Consider the following 23738-nt stretch of genomic DNA (forward strand, 5'->3'; position numbering starts at 1 on the left):
GTGAATGAACGTCTAGCCACAATCCCCATCACAGCAAGGTCCTTCAACATATCGCTGATTTGCGCCCACGCCCCGACGGAAGAGAAGGACGAGATGACCAAAGATGCCTTCTATGAGCGCTTAGAGCGCGCTTATGAGAGCTGCCCCCGCCACGATGTCAAAATCGTGCTTGGCGACTTTGCCCACCATGGCGTTAAAGTCGCCATCTTTGGCACTACGATCGGTAAATTCAGCCTCCATGACGAAACTTCCCCAAATGGGTTGAGGCTGATTGACTTCGCCGGGACCCGAAATATGGATAACTGTTGTACTAGACTCCAGCATAAAAAGATTCATCAAGCTACCAGGCTGTCTCCGGATCGAAAAACTACCAACCAGATCGATCATGTTGTGATAGACGGAAGACACGTCTCCAGTGTTTTAGATGTGCGTGCGCTCCGAGGTCCTAACATCGACTCGGACCACTATCTTGTTGCAGCCGAGATTCGCACTCGCCCCTGTGCAGCAAACAACGCACGCCAACAAAAACAAGGAAGGTTCGACGTCGAGAAGCTGCAATCACAACAGACAGCCGAACGATTTTCAACTCGGCTTGCACTCCTGCTCTCTGAGAACACTCGTCAACAACTCGGTATAAGGGAACTGTGGGACGGCATTTCAAATTCCTTACGTACAGCTGCAACCGAAGCCATTGGTTTTCGGAAAGTGCAAAAGAACAGCTGGTACGACGAGGAGTGCCGTGTCGCAACGGGGTGAAAATAGGCTGCCTACCTCGCAACGTTACGATCGACCACAACACATGCGGGATGGGATAGATACCGAGAGTTGAAAAGGGAAGCGAGACGCATTTGTAGACAGAAAAAGAAAGAGGCTGAAATACGTGAGTACGAAGAGATTGATGAGCTGGCCGACAGGGGTAATGCTCGAAAATTCTACGAAAAAATGCGGCGGCTTACAGAAGGTTTCAAGACCGGAGCATACTCTTGTAGAACCCCCAAAGGTGATCAGTGACCGATGCCCAGAGCATACTTTAATTATGGAGGGAACACTTCTCCAGCCTGTTGAATAGCAGTGAACGCACAACGCCAGGAGAAGGCGAACCCGACTCCCCAATCGATGACGATGGAGCAGACGTTCCATTACCCGACCATGAAGAAGTTCGAATAGGAATTGCCCGCCTGAAGAACTACAAAGCGGAGGGGCCGACGGATTGCCGGCCGAGCTATTCAAACACGGCGGCGAAGAACTGATAAGGGGCATGCATCAGAATCTTTGTAAAATATGGTCGGACGAAAGCATGCCCAACGACTGGATTTTAAGTGTGCTATGCAAAATCCATAAAAGAGGAGACCCCACAATCTGCGCCAACTACCGTGGGATTAGCCTCTTCAATATCGCATATAAGGTTCTATCGAGCGTATTGTGTGCAAGATTAAAGCCCACCGTCAACAAACTGATTGGACCTTATCAGTTATCAGTGGCTTCAGACCTGGAAAATCAACAACCGACCAGATATTCACCATGCGCTTCAGGACGGGAATAATGAGTGACTTATAGAGTTTGGTTTCTGTTCGTCGAGAGAGAACTTTACTTCTCAATTGCCTACTCAGTCTGAAGTAGCATCTGTTGGCAAGAATTATCCTGCGTTGGATTTCCAGGCTGACATTGTTGGTGGTGTTTACATTGGTTCCAAGATAGACGAAATTATCTACGACTTCAAAGTTGTGACTGTCAACAGTGACGTGAGAGTTAAGTCACGAGTGCGACGACTGTTTGTTTGATGACAAGAGATATTTCGTCATGCCCTCAATGTATAGTCTTAATTCCAGTAAAAAAATTTATATTAAGATGAGTTTCTGACGATATATCATTTTCATCCAGAGATCTAGTAAGCTCCATTTTATGTTGGTTAAAACCATTATGGTATTCTAATACCAATCGCTGTTCAATACGCTCATTTTTTACTTAAATAAGTGTGGAGCATTTGGTTTTGCGCTTTCATTAACTCTTGAACCATATTTCACATTTTAAATAGTGTCATATTTTAGGTAAAGTTGAAAGTCATAGTTTCAGCATTTCGATTTGGTTAGTTTTGGGATAATTGCATTTGTGCAGTGTTGCCTTTTACCCCGTTTGCATAGCTCCCTTGTGTAGCATTGACTTTAAGATTTACTGGTTCTAAAATATTGACTGGGATTTCAATATTTTCGTTAGGAGAAATACTACTCGTTCATTACGTCGTGCTTGAATTCCGACAGAAAATTTCGTTTTTAAATCTTTATATACAGGGCAAACCCCATAGTTTTCAATATGATATCCCCCACAATTACTTCATTTTTATGCTATTGCAACCTGTTGCTACATAGTATCGGGTGATTTTTTAAGAGCTTGATAACTTTTTTTAAAAAAAAAAACGCATAAAATTTGCAAAATCTCATCGGTTCTTTATTTGAAACGTTAGATTGGTTCATGACATTTACTTTTTGAAGATAATTTCATTTAAATGTTGACTCATGTGGTTTCAACAAGATGGCGCTACATGCCACACAGCTCGCGATTCTATGGCCATTTTGAGGGAAAACTTCGGAGAACAATTCATCTCAAGAAATGGACCCGTAAGTTGGCCACCAAGATCATGCGATTTAACGCCTTTAGACTATTTTTTGTGGGGCTACGTCAAGTCTAAAGTCTACAGAAATAAGCCAGCAACTATTCCAGCTTTGGAAGACAACATTTCCGAAGAAATTCGGGCTATTCCGGCCGAAATGCTCGAAAAAGTTGCCCAAAATTGGACTTTCCGAATGGACCACCTAAGACGCAGCCGCGGTCAACATTTAAATGAAATTATCTTCAAAAAGTAAATGTCATGAACCAATCTAACGTTTCAAATAAAGAACCGATGAGATTTTGCAAATTTTATGCGTTTTTTTTTAAAAAAAAGTTATCAAGCTCTTAAAAAATCACCCGATATTATAGTTTTGTTCACCTAACGGTTGTACGTATCACCTAAAACTAGTCGAGATATCTGGATATAAGCTTAAATATAAATGATCAAATAACGAGAAAAAATGAAATCCTGTATGTCCGTCCGTCCGTCTGTATGTGGGTGCCTTAGCATCACTGACGCGCCCACAAATCGCCATTAACCGAAAACTTATAAAGAGCCATAATTAGGCACTAAATTAAGATATAAAGCTGTAAATTGGTACAAGGCACCTCAGTAATAAGGTGCATTTCCAATTGATTAAATTGGTGTGTGCCACCTTATGACTAAAAATTGTTTAAATCCAATAGAAACTGTTCAAACCCGTAGATACCGAATAATTAGACCCCGGTACCTATAGCTGACTTTTGATCAAAAATGTCGATCAGTGCGTGATATAATATATGTATAACTGAAATAAACGGATAATCATTCTCTTATAATGGTATGTCTGTATGTAAAAAATGGGTTGAATCTGACCAATATTCCCTTAAGCCCCTATATACTTAATATAAACATTTTCGAACTTTCGAGTGGCTTTGTACCACTTATATCGGCCAGTATGTGAGTTATCCCAATGAAAATAAACGGGCGGGTTTTACTCATGACAGTGTATCTTTGTGGCTAAAATAGATAAATTTGAGCGAAAACTTTGCCTAGCCCCTATATAACTAATATCAAAATTTTCAAACATCCGGCTGACTATACTCTATATGGTTGGTTTTACTTTAAAGTATTTCCCTCGCTTTGATTCTTGCAAGTTGAAAGAGTATAACATATTCGGTTGACCCAAACTTGGTCCTTCCTTCCTTACTTCTTTATTTCTTAATATTGTTTTTTTACTTTTCGCAAAAATCAGAATACGCGAACCGAATTAAAAAACACATCCGTACACCTTGACTTACATGTAAAGAGAAGGTTGGACGCGACTGTCAATTGGAAGTTGGGTACTCGGGTTGTAGTCCAGGGGGTCCATGCGAGATTGCCCAAGAGGAATTCATGGAAGGGCTACTCCGGCTGAACTTTCGGGACCTTAGCCCGGCGTTCCAGAGGTCTTAATTGAGGATGGTCAGTCGTCCCTGGAAGGTGGCCTTGATAGTAGCACAAATGTAGGCCTGTAGGGTACGGACAAAATTATGTCTTCCTGGTGAGCGTTAGATGGGAGATTAAGGGAGGGTGGGTGATCATAATTTGATACAAATTATGGTTACTCCTCAATCTCCACCATCGAGGGATGAGAGTCCATTACGGCTATGACGCAACACTGGTAATGACAGGAAGCAGTATGGACTTGCGGTTGGGGAAGCGGTATTAGTAGTACCGCTTTAGGTTTTTGAGAAGCTGGAGGAGAATGAGAAAATTTCTCGTCTTTATTGTAGTTTGGAGGGTAAATGATAGGAATATTGGGAGGTCCAAAGGTATTATGGTAAGGAAAATTAAGTGGTGAACGCGTAAGTTAACCTTGAAGAGGAGAATTGTGCGATGGAGACGAAAGTATCAACGCGCCCGACGCTATCCAATTCTAACAGGCTTTTCCAGCTTAGGTACGATTTTAGTTGTGCGACTAAGGAATACAAGGATCTTTGTCAGTGAGAATAGAAACGATTCTTGGTTTCAGGTCTATAGGATCTGCCGGGGCCTCTCTTGGCGTCGGTGACACTCTGTTATCGTCGTGGAGAGAGTTGCGGTTCAGTTAAGAGCGTTCTTTCCCAGGGCGGAAAGTCAGGTACCTCAAGCACCAGAAGTACCTACCCCTCCATTTGACGATGAGGAGCTAGGGTACGCCTTTGGCGTGGTTAGGACTAAACGTTCCCCAGGTTTTGATGGTTTGAACGGAAACATGTGCAAAAGCACATTCCGGAATACCTGGAGTCCGTTTACAATAAGTGCGTCTGGGAGGGACACTTTCCACACGAGTGGAAAAGTGCTAAGGTTGTTTCTCTCCTGAAGTCCACTGATAAAATCAGGAGCGATCCTCGTTCTTATCGGGAATCAGTTTGCTTCCAGTACTGGAATGAGTTATCGTGAAAAGGCTTCAGGTGCTAACGCGGTGTATGTGGTCAGATAGGCAGTATGGGCCCAGGAAAGGACGCAGTATAGAGGATCCCTTATTTCATGTTCAGAATGTCGTTAGAGAGAATATCAACAAATATGTCCTTGGCATTGTATCCATTCCACACTGCCAATGCATTGATTTGATCCGCTGTGCTTTTGAACGCCGTGGGGCAGGCCTATCGTCATCAGGTACCCACGTTAAACACACCGGACGTTGTCAGCAATAGCGTATGAGGCAAGTCGCGAATGCAACGGCTGTTTCTTTGATGATAGGAGATATTTCGTCTTGCCCTCGGTCACTAACAGATACTCATATTCTAAATAAGTTTACGTACATTTATAAATATACTTCGGTGAAGGAAACCTCGTTAAATTCAGAGGGTATTGTACTCCTTGAGTAATGCATTTTTTGTAGCTCTGTGGGGAGATTGGTTTATAAAAGATACGTATTTAGTTCTGAAGTTCAACATAACTAGTAAGTAATGTGTGGTACCAGAACGGTATTGAAGTACTCTGTGTACTCTTCATGGGTGCCGTCTCCCTGCCGCTAGAGTGTGATATATAAGGGATGGCTATTAGATGTCCAAATAAACGGATAGCACTTGTGTTGACATGTCTTCTTATCCAAATCCAAATTTGTAGTGCTTCTTTCTCTGATCGTAAAATTCTCCTTTCCCGAAAAAAGCTTAAAATTCTTATAAATAAAAGTTTTCCCTAGCGGGACATAGAATGTTCTTTCAATAATTCCAACACTGTGACTCTGATATCGCTGCATTTGATATTATCCAGAACCTAATATCTCAGTTAAAATATATATAAAGTATAAAAATTAATTACCAGATCACCTGTAGAAGAGTCTTTGGCGTCTCATCAACTTTGTGAAGGGTCGTGGAGTCACTGTTAATATAAAGTAAACAGATATCTGCTTTTTTACAGGAGAGATACAAATTTCTCAATTTCATTCGCGTTGCCGAACTTTGTCAAATTTTTTGGAGTTTTCCTAGAAAAAAATCTAAGCTGGGACATTGAAAGCAGAGTCCGTGAATACAAACCTAAATGCACTATGCTCAAGATTGGAATCAGGATTTAACTAGGAGCGCGACATTATACCCGATCTTTTAACAGAACTCAACCTAATTTGGGGGCAACCAGTAATACATACAATTCCTCTAAACTGCGATGGAACTTTCAGCTCGTTGAAGTGACAACACAGGGCATACTGCAAAACTACTTCAATATAAAATATTACCAACATCTGTAGGTATTTGTCGGCTTTGTTAAATGTGTTAAGTTCGAGATATCGATCTGAAGTTTTTAACCCGTTTTCTCTTAACCCTTTCAGACTTGAGAAATTAAAGTTTACAGATTTTAACGCCGCTTCGCACAGTTGCTAATATGACCATCGTGAATGCAATAAAAATAAGAAAAAAAATTATCCGAAGAAGGATTCCTAGAAAAAGGACTAGCACAATTGTGTATTACCGTCTTAAGGCCATATTATTGAAAGAAAAAACAGTACGATTTAAAAATCTTATTTCAAGAAAAAAAATGATTTTATATTGATGGAATGTATTTAAAAATACAATTCATGTACATTGATTGACATTATACATTTTTTTGTATGGTACTCCTGAAAACAGTTTTTGTTTTTGGTTAGACAGAGAAATACATCGCATTTGGAGCATTTTATTCTAGTTCTGCTTGTACGTTCTTTCACGTGGCACGTTCGTGCTGTTGTCATATCCATTGCCTCTGGCCAGTGATCATACCGATCAGTACGCACATCAACGGGAGGATCCAGGGGTCTATTTCTTTTTGCAGCTGGCTCTGCTGTTGATGTGCATTACGGAACTGGTGGATTAATTAGCCTTTCAGTGAATTTGGCCAATACTTCGCCGAGCTCAGATATAAACTTAAATAGGTCTTTAGTATTCTTTTCTCGCATGCCCGCCTTTAGTGCATCGGCTCTGTACTCTCTGCACGCATTGCATACTGCCATGTCAATCAAATGAAAAGTTGTTTTTACAGTCCATTTCTTCGTTTTTATAAAAATTCTGTAGTATTCCATTGACTGATCAGCTGCGTCGACTCCGCCCATTTTAGCGTTGTAACGCTTCACGATTTGAGAGCATGGTACATTAATGTGCTTGCGTTCCTTTTTGCACCACCTTTGTACCACTCCAACTGGGTCTTTTCCACACTCTGTGGAAACTAGCGTAACGCACTTGCTATCGCGCCATTTAACTGCAACTACATTACCTTTCATCAAAATGGCACATCAAGTGCTAATTGAGCCCGATAGGGCTGCTCTCCTACCTACATTACCTTTCACAAACTGGCTTATGTCTCCTCTATTCATATTTCGGTCTAACGGGAAATCCATCCTCTGCACAGGCAATCGGTTTAAAGATATGGTCCCAGTAGCCTTGTAGCCGAGTTCCAGGAGCTTTTTTAAAAGCGGAATCGTGGTAAAATACCAATCAAAATAGAGAAAACTCCCTTTCGGCAAATGTTTTGTCAATCTGATGACAATAGACGGTCCAACTCCCAAGCCAGTGTTAGAAAAAGTTCCCGCTCCTTGGAATATTTCGAAATTGACGACGAGCCTACTGGAAGTCGCAACAACAAGGTTCTTAAGACCTACAGGTCTCGGATTATTTTTAACGTATTGCCGCATGGACGCCCTTCCTGTAAATGGGATCATTTGCTTATCAATCGAGTATTCCGTAATTTCTGTTGCTAGTGCTTGGCATCGAGATCTAACGCAGTCTATAACCGGCTGAATCTTAAACAGTTTGTTTGTCGGAGGCTGTAGAGTATCAACAAAATGGAGGCTGTTCCTTAATGTAAAGAATTTATCTCTGGTCATCGCGTTTTTTATTTGCGCTAATCTGAAGCCTTCCGATATGATATGGAGTCCATAAAGATTTTTAATGTCGGCAGCAGTAGCATTGAGGACACATCCATGCTGAGATAAGTGATACTTATTGGTGAAAAACGCGGCGTTTTGAAAATGATCTTCAGGAAAATATTTCTGAAAATACTCCATGAGTGTACCAACTAAAATATTTCCTTGATGACTTGTTTGTTGCGGGGGCGTCGAGTCAAAAAACCGACGCTCTTCCAGACTTCATCCCAAGCAGATACGCTTGTATTTACATGACTTACAGTTGGGTCTTGATTAGCTGGAAGTAAAATTTCATCTTTCGAAGAAGTTTGATTACAATCCGACTCGGATGAACCGCCCATTTGCCAATTGGGTTGTTCCCAGAGCGCATCATCATTTGAGTCATCAGAACTAAAGTCAGCATCGGAATTTTCCAATATTTGGAGAACTTGAAGCATGTCCTCATCAAGATTCAAATTGAAATGACCTGGAATGGCACAATTGTGCGGGTAAATGAAAATGCGAGGTCAAACCCTGAAGCGCACAATTGTGTGGTCCTTTTTTAAACTTGTTCAAAACACTTAAATTAATTATATTTTCTTCACAATAAAACAATATATATTTTATTTAATATTTTTCGATACACATTTTTGCAAAACATCACGAAACTAAAACACTGCACAAAATTTATTAGAATTTACCTTTTTTCTTTCTTGACAACAGGGCTGAACACTTCAAAACTTTGCAAATTGTGACAAAAATACACAAAAAATCAAAGCAACCGTTGAAAAGAACCGTTAGAAATAAATGGCACAATCAGTCCTTTCGGGTCTTAAAACGTAGTAAAGCGAAAGAAAATTTTAACATATTTTTAGTCTTACCCGCACAATTGTGTATTGAAGGTCTGAAAGGGTTAAATAATCTGCTCATTTCTAACAGCCGATATCGGACCACTGTAACATATGGCTGTCATACTTCTTAGAACACTTTTTTATTTGGCGAGATAACTTTACAAAATTTGAATTCGATCATTATCTAAGGCAATAATGCAATCCCTAAAGAATCGATAGGATAACTATATCATATAGTTGTCATACAAACTAAACAATCAGAATCAAGTTCTTGTAAGGAAACTTTTGTGTTTGGAAGGGTATTAAAGCTTCGATGCAACCGAAGTTAACGTTTTTGTTTTTGTTTCATTTGAACATTGAACCCGTACTTTTTTTCTATCTTTCTCCGGTTACGCTGCTATTGGGTGCTTAATTCATAACTATTTAACAATATTGGAAATGTTAATTGACAGTAAATACACCCGAACTTAACCCTTCCTTACTTGTTTTTATTTATTTCGTTTCTGCCTTTATTCTTTTTTTTTGTTCCTTTCTCTATAGTGTCTCAGAGGATTGGAAAATATAATAGCCAATATGAATTCAACCACGACTCTGAAACACTTAAGGTCAGATATAAAGTTACTAAACGCATCCAGTATCCCTTCTGCATTTAACGCAATCAAAACACCAATAGGAAATCACATTGAAACCGATATTACACTTGAAGAAGTCGAAACTACAATTTTGACCCTCAAAGAAAAATACCCGATTAATATAAAATATCCCGTCCCATCTTAAAAAACCACCTAAACTGTCTTAAATTTAAACTTTTCATACTCTATATTAAAATAATAAACACTGGTTATATCTACAACAAAAGAAGGATAAGAGTGCCTTCGAAATCTCAATCACGACAGCAGCATTGCAAACTTGTCAAAGTATTACCACTTTTTAACCCCACATGCATCATGCAGCAGCTAGAAGTACTCATGCTTCGTAAAGTCGCTTCTATGCTGGGTAAATCAGCAAATTAAATTTTAACAAGTAAGGAAGGGCTATGTTCGAGTTTAACAGTACATTTCATACTCTTGCAACTTGCCAGGACCAAACTAGGGAAATGCCTTAAGGTGCAAAAACGTCAACCAGAGAATCGGTTTCCAAGTCATTATATCTATATTAGGGCGGGTCGATTTAAAAATCGCCCATTGCTCAGTGAAAATCATATTCTAGGGATCAAAATAAGATACTTTGTCGAAGGAACCATACCTCTAAAACGAATTTTGATGTCCCCCAATTTGGGTCGAACCTTTGGGTAGGGGCAAATTTTGAAAAATCCCACTTTGACCCATTTAGAGTGCTTCAATAGAGTCCAAATGTATGACCGACCTCCGCTAACTTTGGACGGCCGATCCACCCATGCCAGTGGCACACCCCCTGGAACTCCCCTGTGGGGTTCCCCACATAATCATTTCAAAAAATCACCATTTTTGGTGAATTACATGAAAAAATCAGCTAAATTGCTATGTTTTTTCTTTATTTTTATTTATTTATTTATAATAATATCTATTTTTTCTCTTAAGAAATTTATTTAGTCAGAACATATGTAAATGAAAAAATTAATTTAAGTGAGGTATAGAAAAGAAACTAAAAAAAATATTGTTTGAAGTCTTTTTTACTTTCAAGTCTGGGTAATTTCGCACGGCTCTCTAATGTCGTCACCATAACAGCCTCTACATTTTCCGGTATAATCCGTTTAGAAACACTAGCTAGCAATTGAACATGTCGTTCCGTTCCTTGTATGTGTGATGGAATTTTTGGATCATTAAACGGTGGATCATCTTGATTTAAATATTCTTTCAATGTATCGTACGGAATGCTTCGCGTGAATGGTGGTTCAAATACGATATTTATATCATTCAAATTGATCATTTCCGTATAACTTGTGCAATTAAAGTTTATATCTGGTTTTTTATAAACTTTAAGTTCCATTGGCTCGTCAACATCGGTTCGATAGCGTAGATTTTTCTTGATGGCACAGTCGCGCTTTTCTTTCCTATCATCAAACAACATTGATAACAAGATATTTTCCGAATGCCCATAATATGAATTATCTTTAATTACTTGATTGCCAATTTTGCGTAAATGAGGTTCTAGAAATCGTGACCAACCAATGAACTTGAAAAATAATGCACTGCCGTCCACGACAGAGCTGTAATACTGGATATTGAAGTACCTTGGCACATAACATTTAATTATAAATTTAACCAGAATTCTTAAATTTGCATCTGGATTTTTCGTTGTCACATATAATCGCAATAATCTAGCGGCCTTGGTGAGCCACCGAGAATGTACAATTTTCCCTGGTTTGATGTTAGCCAGATCCACCGGAACCACGCCGCCAGAAATTGCATGGGCCATGTCGTATAAGTACTTCGAATCGGTGGAAAAATTTTTTTTTTCTGGAGCAGGGGGCATATTTTGCAACTCAATTTTCTGGAAGCCGTCCACCACCTAAAAATATATAATAATAAAACAATTAAAAATGGTTGACAATTATAATAAATGAGTGATAGCAATTACTTACCGGAAGAGTTTCACATGTTTCGATTTGACGGCTCAGTTTTCCGGTTGCCGATCTTGGTCCAGTGCTGGTTGATTTATCCAAAGCTTCAAACAAATGCCGAAACGGAAGTTCGTTGAAGTGTAGAAGGCAAACAAACCAATGCAATGGTCTTTTTAACAGCAATTCGAATCGTCGTATAATTCCACCGTGTGGGCCAGTGTTTGTTGGCTCACCGTCAGTGCATATTCCAGTTAATGTATCCAGTGATATATTTTTATCGTTGAAAAAACCATTTAATTTTTTTTGTATTCAGCGGTTTCATGTTCCAGTCTTACGTAACCAATGAATTCAGAATTGGGTTCTCTCAAAATAACAAGATGAGGTTTTTTTACCATCCTAGTATGATACTTCTCATCAATTTTATCTATCGTTAAAGTATCATCTTTTCTGCCATCGAATGAAAACGCTAACAAATTGGTATCATCTAACCGTTTGCGAAGCACTTTTTGTCTGCATTTCTCTTTTTCTCTGCGAACTTTCTATTTATCCATGATGAGAGGTTTCCCATGCTTATCTTTAATTTTAAAATCTTGCAAAAGAGCGGTTCCCAATGCTGATGCTACTCTGTCAGGCACACCAAATCTGTCACATACCAAGGCAAAGTTAAAACAATCGTATCTCTCTGTGTATTGTGAACTTGTGCTTCTATCCATATCTTCTTGAACCGGTGGTGACGTTGCTCCTTGCTCTTCAGTTTCCATCATAAATGCATTCATTGTTAGTCTTCTCTGATTATGTTGATCGTGCGTGAACTCTTTGAGGCGTTCGGGAACCCAGCCGCATGCACATGGAGCTGCCTTCAAATCGCATTTACATGTTCCCATGTAAAAATTGTTTCCAGAGATTTTACATACTCTGTAAATTGTTGGGTGTTGTTTCTTCTCTTGATTTGCTCTTAATACTTCTCAAGCAATTTATTTAATTTATTACATACACTTTTCTTCAGCATTATTTCTATACCAAGTTTTTTCCAAATTCCAATCAACTTATCTTGTACTTGAATAGTGAATGATTTATGGGAAAACTTTTTTTGTTCTGTTTTAGCAAGTTCGCTTAAGTAAAAATAATATCTCAAGATATCCAGATGGGTTGGTAAATTAAGATCAGTCAAATCAGTAGACACCCCAAAAACAGTAACATCATGCTTGGGTATATGACTCATTGGGTTTTCGATAGTTGTTGATGTAGTTGCTGCATCTTGCGGTGTAGAGGATGGTGGATTCATTGTAAACTTTTTGATTTGGAATGGTCACTTCACTTATTATTTTTTTTGAAATACCATAGTGGTTATTGCTTTAATTCTCCTCACTTTCAGAGGTAATAAGAATGAAATGGTAATTTCAATTCTATTTCAAAATTTGCCCCTACCCAAAGCTCGACCCAAATTGGGGGACATCAGAATTCGTTTCAGAGGTATGGTTCCTTCGGCAAAGTTTCTTATTCTGATCCCTAGAATATGATTTTCATAGAGCAATGGGCGAATTTTTTGCCTCCCCACAAATCGGTCCGGCCTAATGTATATGTAGAAATCTATGTTTCTTTTATTTTGAAATACCCATAATTACAAATCGAACAAATTGACCGAACTTGACGAAACTATTGAAACGGACCCTAACACGGACGAGAACAGAAGACAACACAGTTTAAATAAATCAGAGAAAGTCGTACATAATTATAAAAAATTAAAAAGTAAGGAAGGGCTAAGTGCGGGTGCAACCGAATATTTCATACTTTTGCAACTTGCTAGAATCAAAACTAGTGAAATAAGGTGTAAAACCAATCATATAGAGTAAAGTCAGCCGGATGTTGGAAAATCCTGATATTAGTTATTTAAGGGCTAGGCTAAATTTTCGCTGAAATTTATATATTTTAGGCACAAAAACACATTCTTATGAGACTCTGATTGTAAGAGATGCATTATCCCTTAAATCCAGTTATATATATCACACATTGACCAACATTTTCTATCAAAAGTCAGCTATAGGTACCGTGATCCTCATCTTTGGAACCTAGAGTTTTGAACTTCTTTTGTTGGATTTGAAAAATTGTTTGTTATAAGGTGGCATACACTTAAGGTATTATTCGTGCAAAGATTAATCTCATTATATTAATTGCTTCGTGATTTGTGTCCTGGAAAGTAAAAGAATCAAGTGGAATTTAAAATTGTGCTATATGAGAAGTAGGGTGATATACCAAATGTTGTCGAAATCAGTTGGACGACTCACGAGATATGGGATTTCTCCAAAAAGTGGGCGGAGCCACGCCCATCACCCAATTTTTAACTCGGCCCCTAACAACCCTTATCATACTAGCCCGTCGACAAATTTTTGCATTTCTGGCGCATTTGGTTATTGATTTATCGCGCTTTTAGTAGTTTTGAACAGTACCGTTATATGGGGAATGAGCGAGGTTTTCATTCGGTTTTATTCGCTTTCACACCCAGCAGTCGTTCCTGTAATATTCCTGCTGGATGAATTTGGTTGTTGTATCTGTAGTGCTTTAGGAGATATGTACATTAAAGATATTAGGAAGCGGGGCCATTCTTAAAACTTTTTAATCTACAGGTGCCCCTTGCTACTGTGATCCCCTGTGCCAAATTACAGCTTTATATCTTAATTTAGTGCTTAGTTATGGCACTATATATGTTATGTATTTGTGGGCGTTTTTGTGCTAAGTTTCATCAAGATATCTCAAATTTATTCCAGTTACAGCTTGCACGGGCGGACGGACGCATCTACGGACAGACAGACAATCAACCGGATTTCAACTTTTCTCGTCATCCTGATCATTTATATATATAGAAGTAAGTATATATCCCTATATCTATCTCGATTACTTTTAGGTGATATGAGTTTTAAGAATGGCCCCGCTTCCTAATATGTTTAATGTACATATCTCCTAAAGCCCTACAGATACAACAACCAAATTCATCCAGCAGGAATAGTACAACCGTTAGGTGAACAAGGTTGCAAGAATATAAAAAGTAGGCGATTACTGTTTTCGTGTTTGTGCGCTTGGGCGACGGTATAAGGTAAGTGCAACAGCGAGAGAAGGACTACGAAATCGTGAACTACGAGTTTCAATAGTGGCTTCAAGAATAAATATTATGAGAGAGTTAAGAGAAACATTAAATGAATTTAAAAGAAATGGACCGATAAATTCACACCGCAGTGTAAGGAAAGCCAAAATAAAAAAATATGAAAATAAAAATTTAAAGAAAAACGAAAATTCTAATAAGAAGGTTGAATAAAAGAAATGTAAAACTATAATTGCGATGAATTTAGGCACATATCGAAAAATTGTCATAAACCTCAACGTAAACAACCAGATATGATTTACATTTTTTAAAGGATGAACTTTTTAAAGTTGACGCGTAGGAGTGTAACATGATTCAAAAATCGTTAAGCTGAAAGCTTAATTGCAAATACATGAAGTGTGAAATACAAATTAGAGGACTATGTGGTGGTAGTCGACACGCGGAAGAGTCTGTGAAACAAACTTAACAATCGAAAGCATTATTGTAACAGTTACCTTGTATTTGGTAGAGGATGAATTATTGCCTAGTGACATTTTATTAGAACAAGACAACTTTAGAGCCAACATGCGGTTAAATACTAAAACGGAAAAATACCAATAAAACGAAAAACACGAACAAGAAATTAAAGTTGAAGACGTTACGTTAGTGAAAACGAAATTATATGTGAAATAAACGATAAATCTGTAGAAACAACATTAATAGAAATTATAAACGAAAATAGAAATAAATTAACTCGGAAAAACTGATTTGATATAAATGAAAATTTAATTAAATTCAAATGTAATTGTGTCTCAATCTCCCAATCGTGTACCAGAACTTAAAAAAACATATGGTATCTGAAATGATAAACGATTTAATATTTATAATCCAACGTTCAGAATCACAATACGCAAGTCCAGTTGTGATTGTAAAAAATAAAAACGGTAACATTAGATTATGTATTGACTACCGACGATTAATTTGCCAAAGAAATATTTCCACTTACAAATTTTGAATAATGTCTTCAGTAAGCACTGCATTATAAATAAGTATTTCACAACGCTAGATTTGAATAGTGGGTACAATCAAATTGAAATTGAACCAAAAAGTCGTAAGTACACATCTTTACTATGGACGGCTTATACGAATTTAAAAGAATGCCATTTGGACTGAAGAGTGATTTAATAGTATTACAACGTTTAATGTGCAAAATCCAAGAAAAAGCTACGGAAGATAATAGATTATATAAATGGTATACTTATCTGCAGATTTGCATTGATATTTCAAAATACGAGTTTTTGAAAACGACAAGAAATTTTTTTAAACTTTAGTGTATTGTTACAAAATGAACGTGACGGATTAAAATCAGTTGCGTATTACAGTAGATCCACGAGTGACACTGAAAAAAGTTTCTACAGTTACGAAATTGAAAACTTAGCTTCAATTGATTCCGGTACAATAGCAAAATTTGCAACCGATTGTAGCGCTGTTAAAACTTCTATGAAAAGAGAGAACTTATTCACGAATTAGATATCGATATTAAATATCGTCAGGCTAGACATGTGGAACACGTCGATGCATTAAGTAGCTGTCCAAACAAAGGTGGAACTTATGTATGTATGTAGCTACTCTACGAGTAGATAAAGTATCGATAATACCAGACGATTGGTTGTTGATAAACAAACTTTGAAAGAATTCTGTATTGGGAAAAATCGAAAAAAAGAAATTCTGTTAGAATGGTACGATAAAAATGGTCACTTGGATTGTTCCCACGAATGCGTAATTTCGTCAAATCAAATTTAAAGGACGAAAGGAAACGAACACATATTATTCCTATTTGACGCTTTTACGAAATATACGTTTATTAAAGCAGTAAAGAGTACGTATTTGAAACGTTACGAGAAGTTACCAGCTAATGGTCAATGAACACAATGAAGAAAGCTAAGAAGCGATCCGATGATCATCACCAAACGAATTCCAGGTGACTTAGTGCTAGTCGAAAATGAGCCTTCTAGGACTGAAACATCCAGAAAGCTGGAGCCACGTTAGATAAACCCTTTTATAATTAAGCAAGTGCTTGCTAAAGACCGTTATTTACTTGAAGACTTGCCAGGAACAGACCGAACGTCACTATACTTCAATTTACGCATCTAATAAGATGAAGTCATGGTGCCAACTTCCCCCTAATTTTGACCGCCAACTTGTAACATAACCTCCCGCGCAGCAATTTAATGTAGATTATTATAGATTAATTAAAACTGAAAAAGAAAAATTTCCCTTTCAATTGAGGCATAGTAATGTGAGAAGAATACCACGAAGTAAAGTTAGTCAAAATCAGTTCGGCGTATCCCGAGATATGGGATTTCACCTAAAAGTGGGCTCCTTTAAAGCTCTGTCATACCACCTCGGAGGTAAAATTGTATGTCTCTGGCATATTTAGTCATTGATTTATCGCCATTTTAGTTTTTAAAACCGTACCTTTAAAGCAGAGGTGGACGGGGTTATCTTCCAATTTCATCCAGTTTCGCTAGGGGTGCTGAAGGGATTTGTCATGAGCGAATTTCGTTATTTTAGCTTAAGTACTTTAGAAGATATGTACATTAAATTAAAAAGAGGGTGGGTCACGCCTAATTTTTCAAAATTTATAGCTCTTGCTGCTGCGATCCCCTGTTGCAAATTGCAGTTCTATACTTAATATAGTGCTTAGTTATGGTATTTTATAAGATTCCAATAAACGACGTTTTGTGGGCGTTGCAGTGGTCTGACTACGTTTGTCTGCAAAAAAAACCCTTAATTTTTTTGCCAAGGAACACGTGTACCAAGTTTCATAAAGATATCTTAATTTTCGCTCAAGTTATGGCTAGGATGGACGCACGGACGGAGAGTCACACGTATCATCATTCTGATCATGTACGTATAAATTTCCCAATATGAATCTCGATTAGTTTTAGCTGATACATACAACCTTTAGGAACGAGAATGTTATACTATGAAGCCATATGTTGCAAGAGTATAAAAATATAACTAATTATAGTAGAAACTTACACTTTAGTAATTTAATCGTTTAGTTTAATTTTATTTGTTGTTTTTAATTAGGCCGAAAGACCAGCAACCGGTGCTTTATATATTATTTATATACATATAATATGTATGTATATTAGAGGGTTGATTAAACCTGGAATTCAAATTTGTCTAAGAGAATAAGGGTCTAAACACGTTTTCGAGCCAATGACTTTTTAGGTGAAGTTTAATTTTTCGGGATTATAAAAATTTCTTCGTTAGTTTTTTGAGATATCTGAATGAATTTTAATACATAGGAGCTTCTTGAGATTATATACATATGTAGGTCGAAATTGACCAGATCGAACAACTATATCACATACCTCCAATACAATTGATCATTCAGATTTTTTAAATTCGCCTCGAAACCGGATTTAAACTCATAGTCTCTTAGGCAAAGTTATTCAGAATAATCCGTGAAATATTTCCCGCATACCTGCTTTTATATAGAAAATATCGACTTACCATAATGTCTATACCTAACTTTTTGAAACTCACCTTTCGTAGGAACATGAAATCCGGTTGGTACTTTGCAGGCATAAATATTATTAATAAACGATCGAAAAACTGTAAGCCTGAAAGTGATGCTATACCCATATAAAGAAACACGCCGAAAAGTACTGGCATAGGAATATGACAAAGTAGAGGTGTTAACATAACAGAAAACCCGATTGTTAAAAATATTAATACGTGTGTTACACGTTGTTCTCGTACACCTAAAAAATGTGGTTTCTCTCCTGGTGCAGAGCATTCAGATTCCAATTTTAGTGAATTCACATGATTTATACTAAGAACAGTTGCGGCAACAAACCTGAAAAAGCAAATAATTCAGATTTGTTGATATTAAATAATAAAAGTTACATGCCATGGTAAACCCATTGTACTGCATATTTGTATAAGTATTGATAATATGAATAGATCCAAGTGGTAGCCACACCCCTTTTTGAGTTTGTTTTCTTTACGATTTATTATTACCGACGTAATTTGCTGATCCATAAAAATTAAAATAGTTCCTAACATTGCTGGAAATATGGCTACAAGTGGTGTCCACCAAGGGTTATTTGTTGAAAATAGTGGAACTAACCAACCACGCGAGCTTAAGGTTGGTTTAAATTCGTGCGGTACATCAAGTTTTGGTGTTGGGATGTTCATTATAAAATCCAGAATTGACATTGATAATATGGCAATAATAACAGCGAAGTCACTGATATACTGCCGTACTATTGATGGGAAATATGGCGCATTCTTAAGACCTTTTAGCAGCACTGATATTATGAAGGTACCAAAAAACAGTATTAGTGACATCAGGAAAATATTTTCAGTACTTTCTCGAATGCAGTCTGAACCAACCAGGGTACCATAGTTAGCCTGTTAAAGTATTGTATGAAAAGACTTTTTATCTAAAATCAAATGTGTAATTTAAACTTACTATGCAAAAAGATTTGTCATATTTTGCATAATCCAATACTGTAAAGTTACTATCTGCGGGTGGTATGCATATACAATCATATACAGGATTTATTATCGGAAAGTTAGTTTTTATCATCCAAACATTTTCAACAGCCTAAAAGAAAAATATTTTCACAATTTTTGTATTAAGGTTTAGGATTATATGAATGCAACTTTTACCTTATATATAAAAATGAAAGCAATTAGTGTAGCAAAGTTTTCCTCAGTAAAACGAGTAATATAGCAAACTAAAGCACTTGCATCAATAGCTGTTAAAAATAACAATATGACAGCAACCCAAGTGCCAATCCAGAAACGAAACGTCAAATAGTCCCAACCTTGATTTTGGCAAAAGTCGTAAACGATGGTCTCAAACACTAAGACTGGCCCAGTTGATCCCAAAATTGTAAGTGGTTGTCCAGAAAAAAGACCGTATCCGATACCACAAACGAAACCAGAAACTAGAGACTCCATGGCTGCAATATTTTTACCAGTTGCTTGGGATAGCAGTCCCCCAAACGTTATAATTGGTGAAAGACAAGCAAAATATAAAAATATCCAAGATGCAATACACTGCATCGATAATCCATCCTTAAAATCAGTATAATACCATGTTGCTTTTCTTTTAAGATCATTACTTAACCCGCCGAAAAGCCGTCCAGTGCGTTCTAATCCAGACTCTTGGCGTAATCGTCGCTCTTCTTCCTCCTCGTTCGTTTCTTTACTGGTTTCCGGAGACCGTTTGCGAATCTTCTGTGAAGGTATTGTAGCTGGGGGATCGATTCGTATAGCTGGATCCCATTCACCTGGCGGCAACACAGTAACCGCATTCAAGAATTCTTCCATACCTGCAATTAGGTGGTCGATGTGTTTTGCGCGATATGCAATTTCATGGAATATTTCATCAGACATGAGCGCACCCATAGCTCGGCCTATTTCCTGCATATTAGTTTGACTTCCAGGTCCACCCAACGCTATAAATATAAAGCTAAAAAAGGAATTGACATTATTTAATAAAATTTTCGCATTACGTAACAAACCGAGTTGGAATTGGAACTTCTGTTAAATCTCCTAAGAACAATCCTTTTTTCAGACGAATGAATCCTACCAAAGGTTTTTCCAAGAAATCAACTTCCCCGACAAGAATGTTATTTGCTTCGGCTCCTGACGGAATTTTTCGCATGAAGTTAATGTTACTTCTGTGTTCGCTGAGTTCACTGGAGCTATTGTGGTGTTGTATACATACGTTACTTGGGCTTGCGACCATATTTTCCTCTATATTGTTTGGTGACACAGAAATATAAATAGGTTAAAGTGAATACCAATTTAGTAAAGAAGTATTACTATTAGTCTTTTCAGTTTTTGATCACATGCATAATCATCAGTTAACAAAACAAATTTAAAATTTATGGTCAGTATTGCTAAATACACTGGTTTGCAAAGAAAAAAAATTGTTTCCTTTACATAGCTATGAATTATTATTATTGATTGAATAGTACTAAATAGAAATATAGTGTCAAAAATTTTCTATCCCGTATATTTTTTTACAATGGAATTTTTAAAGACAATTTCTCTTTTAGCATTATATTTTAATCATATATTTATTTTTTTTAGATACCATAAAAGACATTGAAACGTATATTACAATATCATTATTATTTATTATTAGTATTTTTTGTGGTTTTCTTTCATTTCATATTTTCAAGTGGAGTTTCGAGCCGAATAAACCAGAAAAATCTGCGAGCATTCCTTCTGACCATTGTAGCGCCTATCCATGGGCATAATATATTGATGAAACCTCTCACCATGTTCATCTGATGATACTCCAAGGGTAAAAATCCAGGTGAGAGTCCAAAAAATGAAGTTTTAAAAATAAGTTACACCCTATGTCTTTACACGAAGAAATAAGTCATGTGACAGTATCCTGGTAGTGTTTCCTAAAAAATTATGGCACACTTCGACGGAAGCAGTCCATGCCGTTTTTCGGGTTCGTTCGGTTTTATTTTAAAATGTGTGTACTTCATTAGCTCGCGTACTTGGAGACCCACAAAGATTCCTTCTTTTAATTTTGTACCCCTGATTCGGAGGAATTTTTTCTTTAGATACTGAAAGCCTTCTCCATCTTTATTCAAGGCTTTAACAAAAAAAAATAAGACCCAGCTTTATACGGAGTGGACGAATAAACATTTTTTGACTAGAAACTAAAGGTTCTTCATTAAAGTTTTTGAAATTAGGCATCATCTTCGTTCTTCGTGGCCAGGTTTTTACTACGTAGTGTTTATCTCTCACCCTACTATCCCACTCACACAAAAAACAACAATATTTTGTGTATCCTCCTTGTAGGCCAGTTAACATTGTTACATTTGAGATCAGCGCAAATGTTCCACATATACATACTGAGAATATTTAATTTTTTCCATTAACAACTTTATATTTACATATAGGCTGTTCACGGTAAGGTGGTTATCGGGTTATGTGATTATTAGATTATAAATAACTTCTATGCTCCGTGAGCATCCTATGTATGGTTATTTGCTTATTTTTACATAAACAGCTGTTCATTGTTTACAATTTTAGTTCAATGAAATTCGTACTTATAAAATGCCTAAACAAAGTTTAAAAAGCAAAATAATCGAATTTAAAATAAGTTCTGCTATTCAGGAATGGACTTTATTCATAATTATTGATGATTTTTGATGCTTTGTGATGCTTTTTGATGCTTTTTATTTCGGTTTTAATTTGCTGATTGTAAACAAAAAACAGCTGTTAATAGCAGATTTTCCAAAGAAAATCTAAATGGAAATGCCATTCGCTTAGTTTTATTTATTTTTTGTGCTGCCATTTAGTAAAATTCCAACGACTTTCTAACACTGGAAATAAGCAAACAACCACATAATCTGTAAACAAGGGCCTGGGTTGGTCAAAGTTGGTAATTTTGTCATACCGCATTTTGTTGTTGTTTACTTAATCACATAACCCGATAACCACCTTATCGTGAACAGCCTAATAATTTTTTCATATTTGTTGCATGCGCTAGATTAACTGAATGAAGTAGGATAGCTTTTAAACTAATTTTAGAAAAGTCGCCACTTTTTGGGTTCCTGATGAACCTAGTTCTTGTAGAAGTCCGTTAGCATTATTACAAAATACCAAATCATTCTCTTTGGTGGAGAACAAATTATTCAAGTCTGTGACAAATATATGAGACCCTTATATTTTCCTCTAACAAATTCCATTATTTAAGTTTTGATTCGAAAAGTTTACTCTTTGATTTTGAGAGTCCTAAATCTCGAACAAGATCATTAAAATGTGTCTGAATTAGTAGATGATGCTTTTCTAAGTTTGTTGATGACGCTGAAGAAATTCTTGATTGAGTAAGTTGAGGAGAAAAGTTTCCATCAATCGGAGGTTTTTGTGCATATGGTATTTCTGGATATTGAATCATATTTTTATTTCTTCTCATATATCCCATTCTTTGGACACACAAAAATAACAAAAAACTTTGAATGTGTTTCACTTCAAATCATAGGCGTTGCGAAAGGCAGGGTCTAATGGCTTCCTGTAAGCAAACCACGTAAGGTTCTTGAGCAACTGCTGTGGAACATTTTTGGGAGCAAATGTTTATTCCTGTCATCAACTGGAAACCCAAAATAACGCTAATACACACTTGTAGCTAATCTATATAATAATCTAAATAATATTCCTATCGTGTGACTTTATTTTGCACTGTAACTGAAGTTATTATGTAATTTTCACTACACATAAAATATCGTTCGAAACTTACCAAAATATTCCTTGTCAATCCAAAACAAGCACTATACAACTTTTTATCTTATTGAGCGCCACAAAGTCACAGTCAGCGTTTGAGAAACTACGCTACTCCCGTAGCATTTCATTTTACTCTTGCTACCGCTCTCACTTTGTCGGCAGCCACAGCATAGTTTTATCATAACAATGTAAAAGTATGTGCTCTACTCTGCTCCGAGTTTTGTAGGTAAAAAACTGTAGCTGGAGCGGGAGCAAATAATTAAATTCTGCGACAGCGATAGCAAAAAATTGGGAGCGGTAGCACAGCAGAGCTAATGAAAATTTTCATGTGCTACAGTGTTATAAAGACTATTTCCAAAGAATTTTAATACGAATATTTATTAATTGAGTTTTCCAAAGAATTGTTTGTCCAAGTGCATTTTCGCTAACGAAAATGCAACAGTTAACAAAATGCACCATCAATTCCGAAGAATTTTAATAATTTGTATTTATTGTTCATTCAAGTGCATTTCCGCTAACGAAAATGCGACAGTTAACAAAATGTATAATAACTTTATTATTATTAATTGTATTACTTTGCAAAATGCACAAGACATATTTCCTGAGAATTGTTATGCAAACACTTATTTTTAAGTTGTTGCAAGAAAGCAAAATATTAGTATTTAAGAAAGCACGAAATAAAACGGAAGGCTGATTATCGATTAAACCTCCAACCCAGTTGTTTTTCGTTGTTCATCACTTCGGTGAAAAAAGTAGCGCAGTCGGTAGGATACCCGTGTATCATTGTGTGTAAAAATTTAAAATCAAGTTACATAAGAAGGTATATTGAATATTTCTATATTCGTAACGGGTAGAAAAAAAAATAAGAACAACGAATCCTTTAAAACATACAAAATATTTTTGCGAAAACGTTTAGTGAGAGTGACAACTTCAATATTCATTCTTCTAAATTGAATGCTGAATGTTCTGCCATTGTCGTCTGGTGAGCGACGCCAATACAGTGGATATCAATCATTTCAAGTTTGAGTTTCCGAAAGAAAAGCACTTGGATAGTGTTTCGTGCATTT

The 23738-nt window shown here is 36.8% G+C and overlaps 1 protein-coding gene across 6 annotated transcripts in view; it reads right to left on the reverse strand.

Annotated features, from left to right (window-relative positions):
- LOC126765199 (electroneutral sodium bicarbonate exchanger 1) overlaps positions 1-23738 on the reverse strand; it is a 784165-nt gene that overhangs the window by 493811 nt on the left and 266616 nt on the right. For 4 of the 6 annotated variants that reach the window (XM_050482808.1, XM_050482806.1, XM_050482807.1 and 1 more), the window contains 5 exons: positions 19944-20178; positions 19084-19891; positions 18884-19018; positions 18320-18822; positions 17953-18265 (listed from right to left, as the gene is read on the reverse strand). In XM_050482808.1, coding sequence (XP_050338765.1) covers positions 17953-18265; positions 18320-18822; positions 18884-19018; positions 19084-19891; positions 19944-20178 — 1994 coding nt within the window. Of the gene's footprint in view, positions 1-17777; positions 17894-17952; positions 18266-18319; positions 18823-18883; positions 19019-19083; positions 19892-19943; positions 20179-23738 lie in introns of those variants that run through there. The other 2 variants (XM_050482810.1, XM_050482809.1) reach the window with 2 other exon arrangements.

This window comes from Bactrocera neohumeralis, unplaced genomic scaffold (assembly GCF_024586455.1).
Source record: "Bactrocera neohumeralis isolate Rockhampton unplaced genomic scaffold, APGP_CSIRO_Bneo_wtdbg2-racon-allhic-juicebox.fasta_v2 cluster10, whole genome shotgun sequence".
NCBI classification, from domain to species: Eukaryota; Metazoa; Arthropoda; class Insecta; order Diptera; family Tephritidae; genus Bactrocera; species Bactrocera neohumeralis.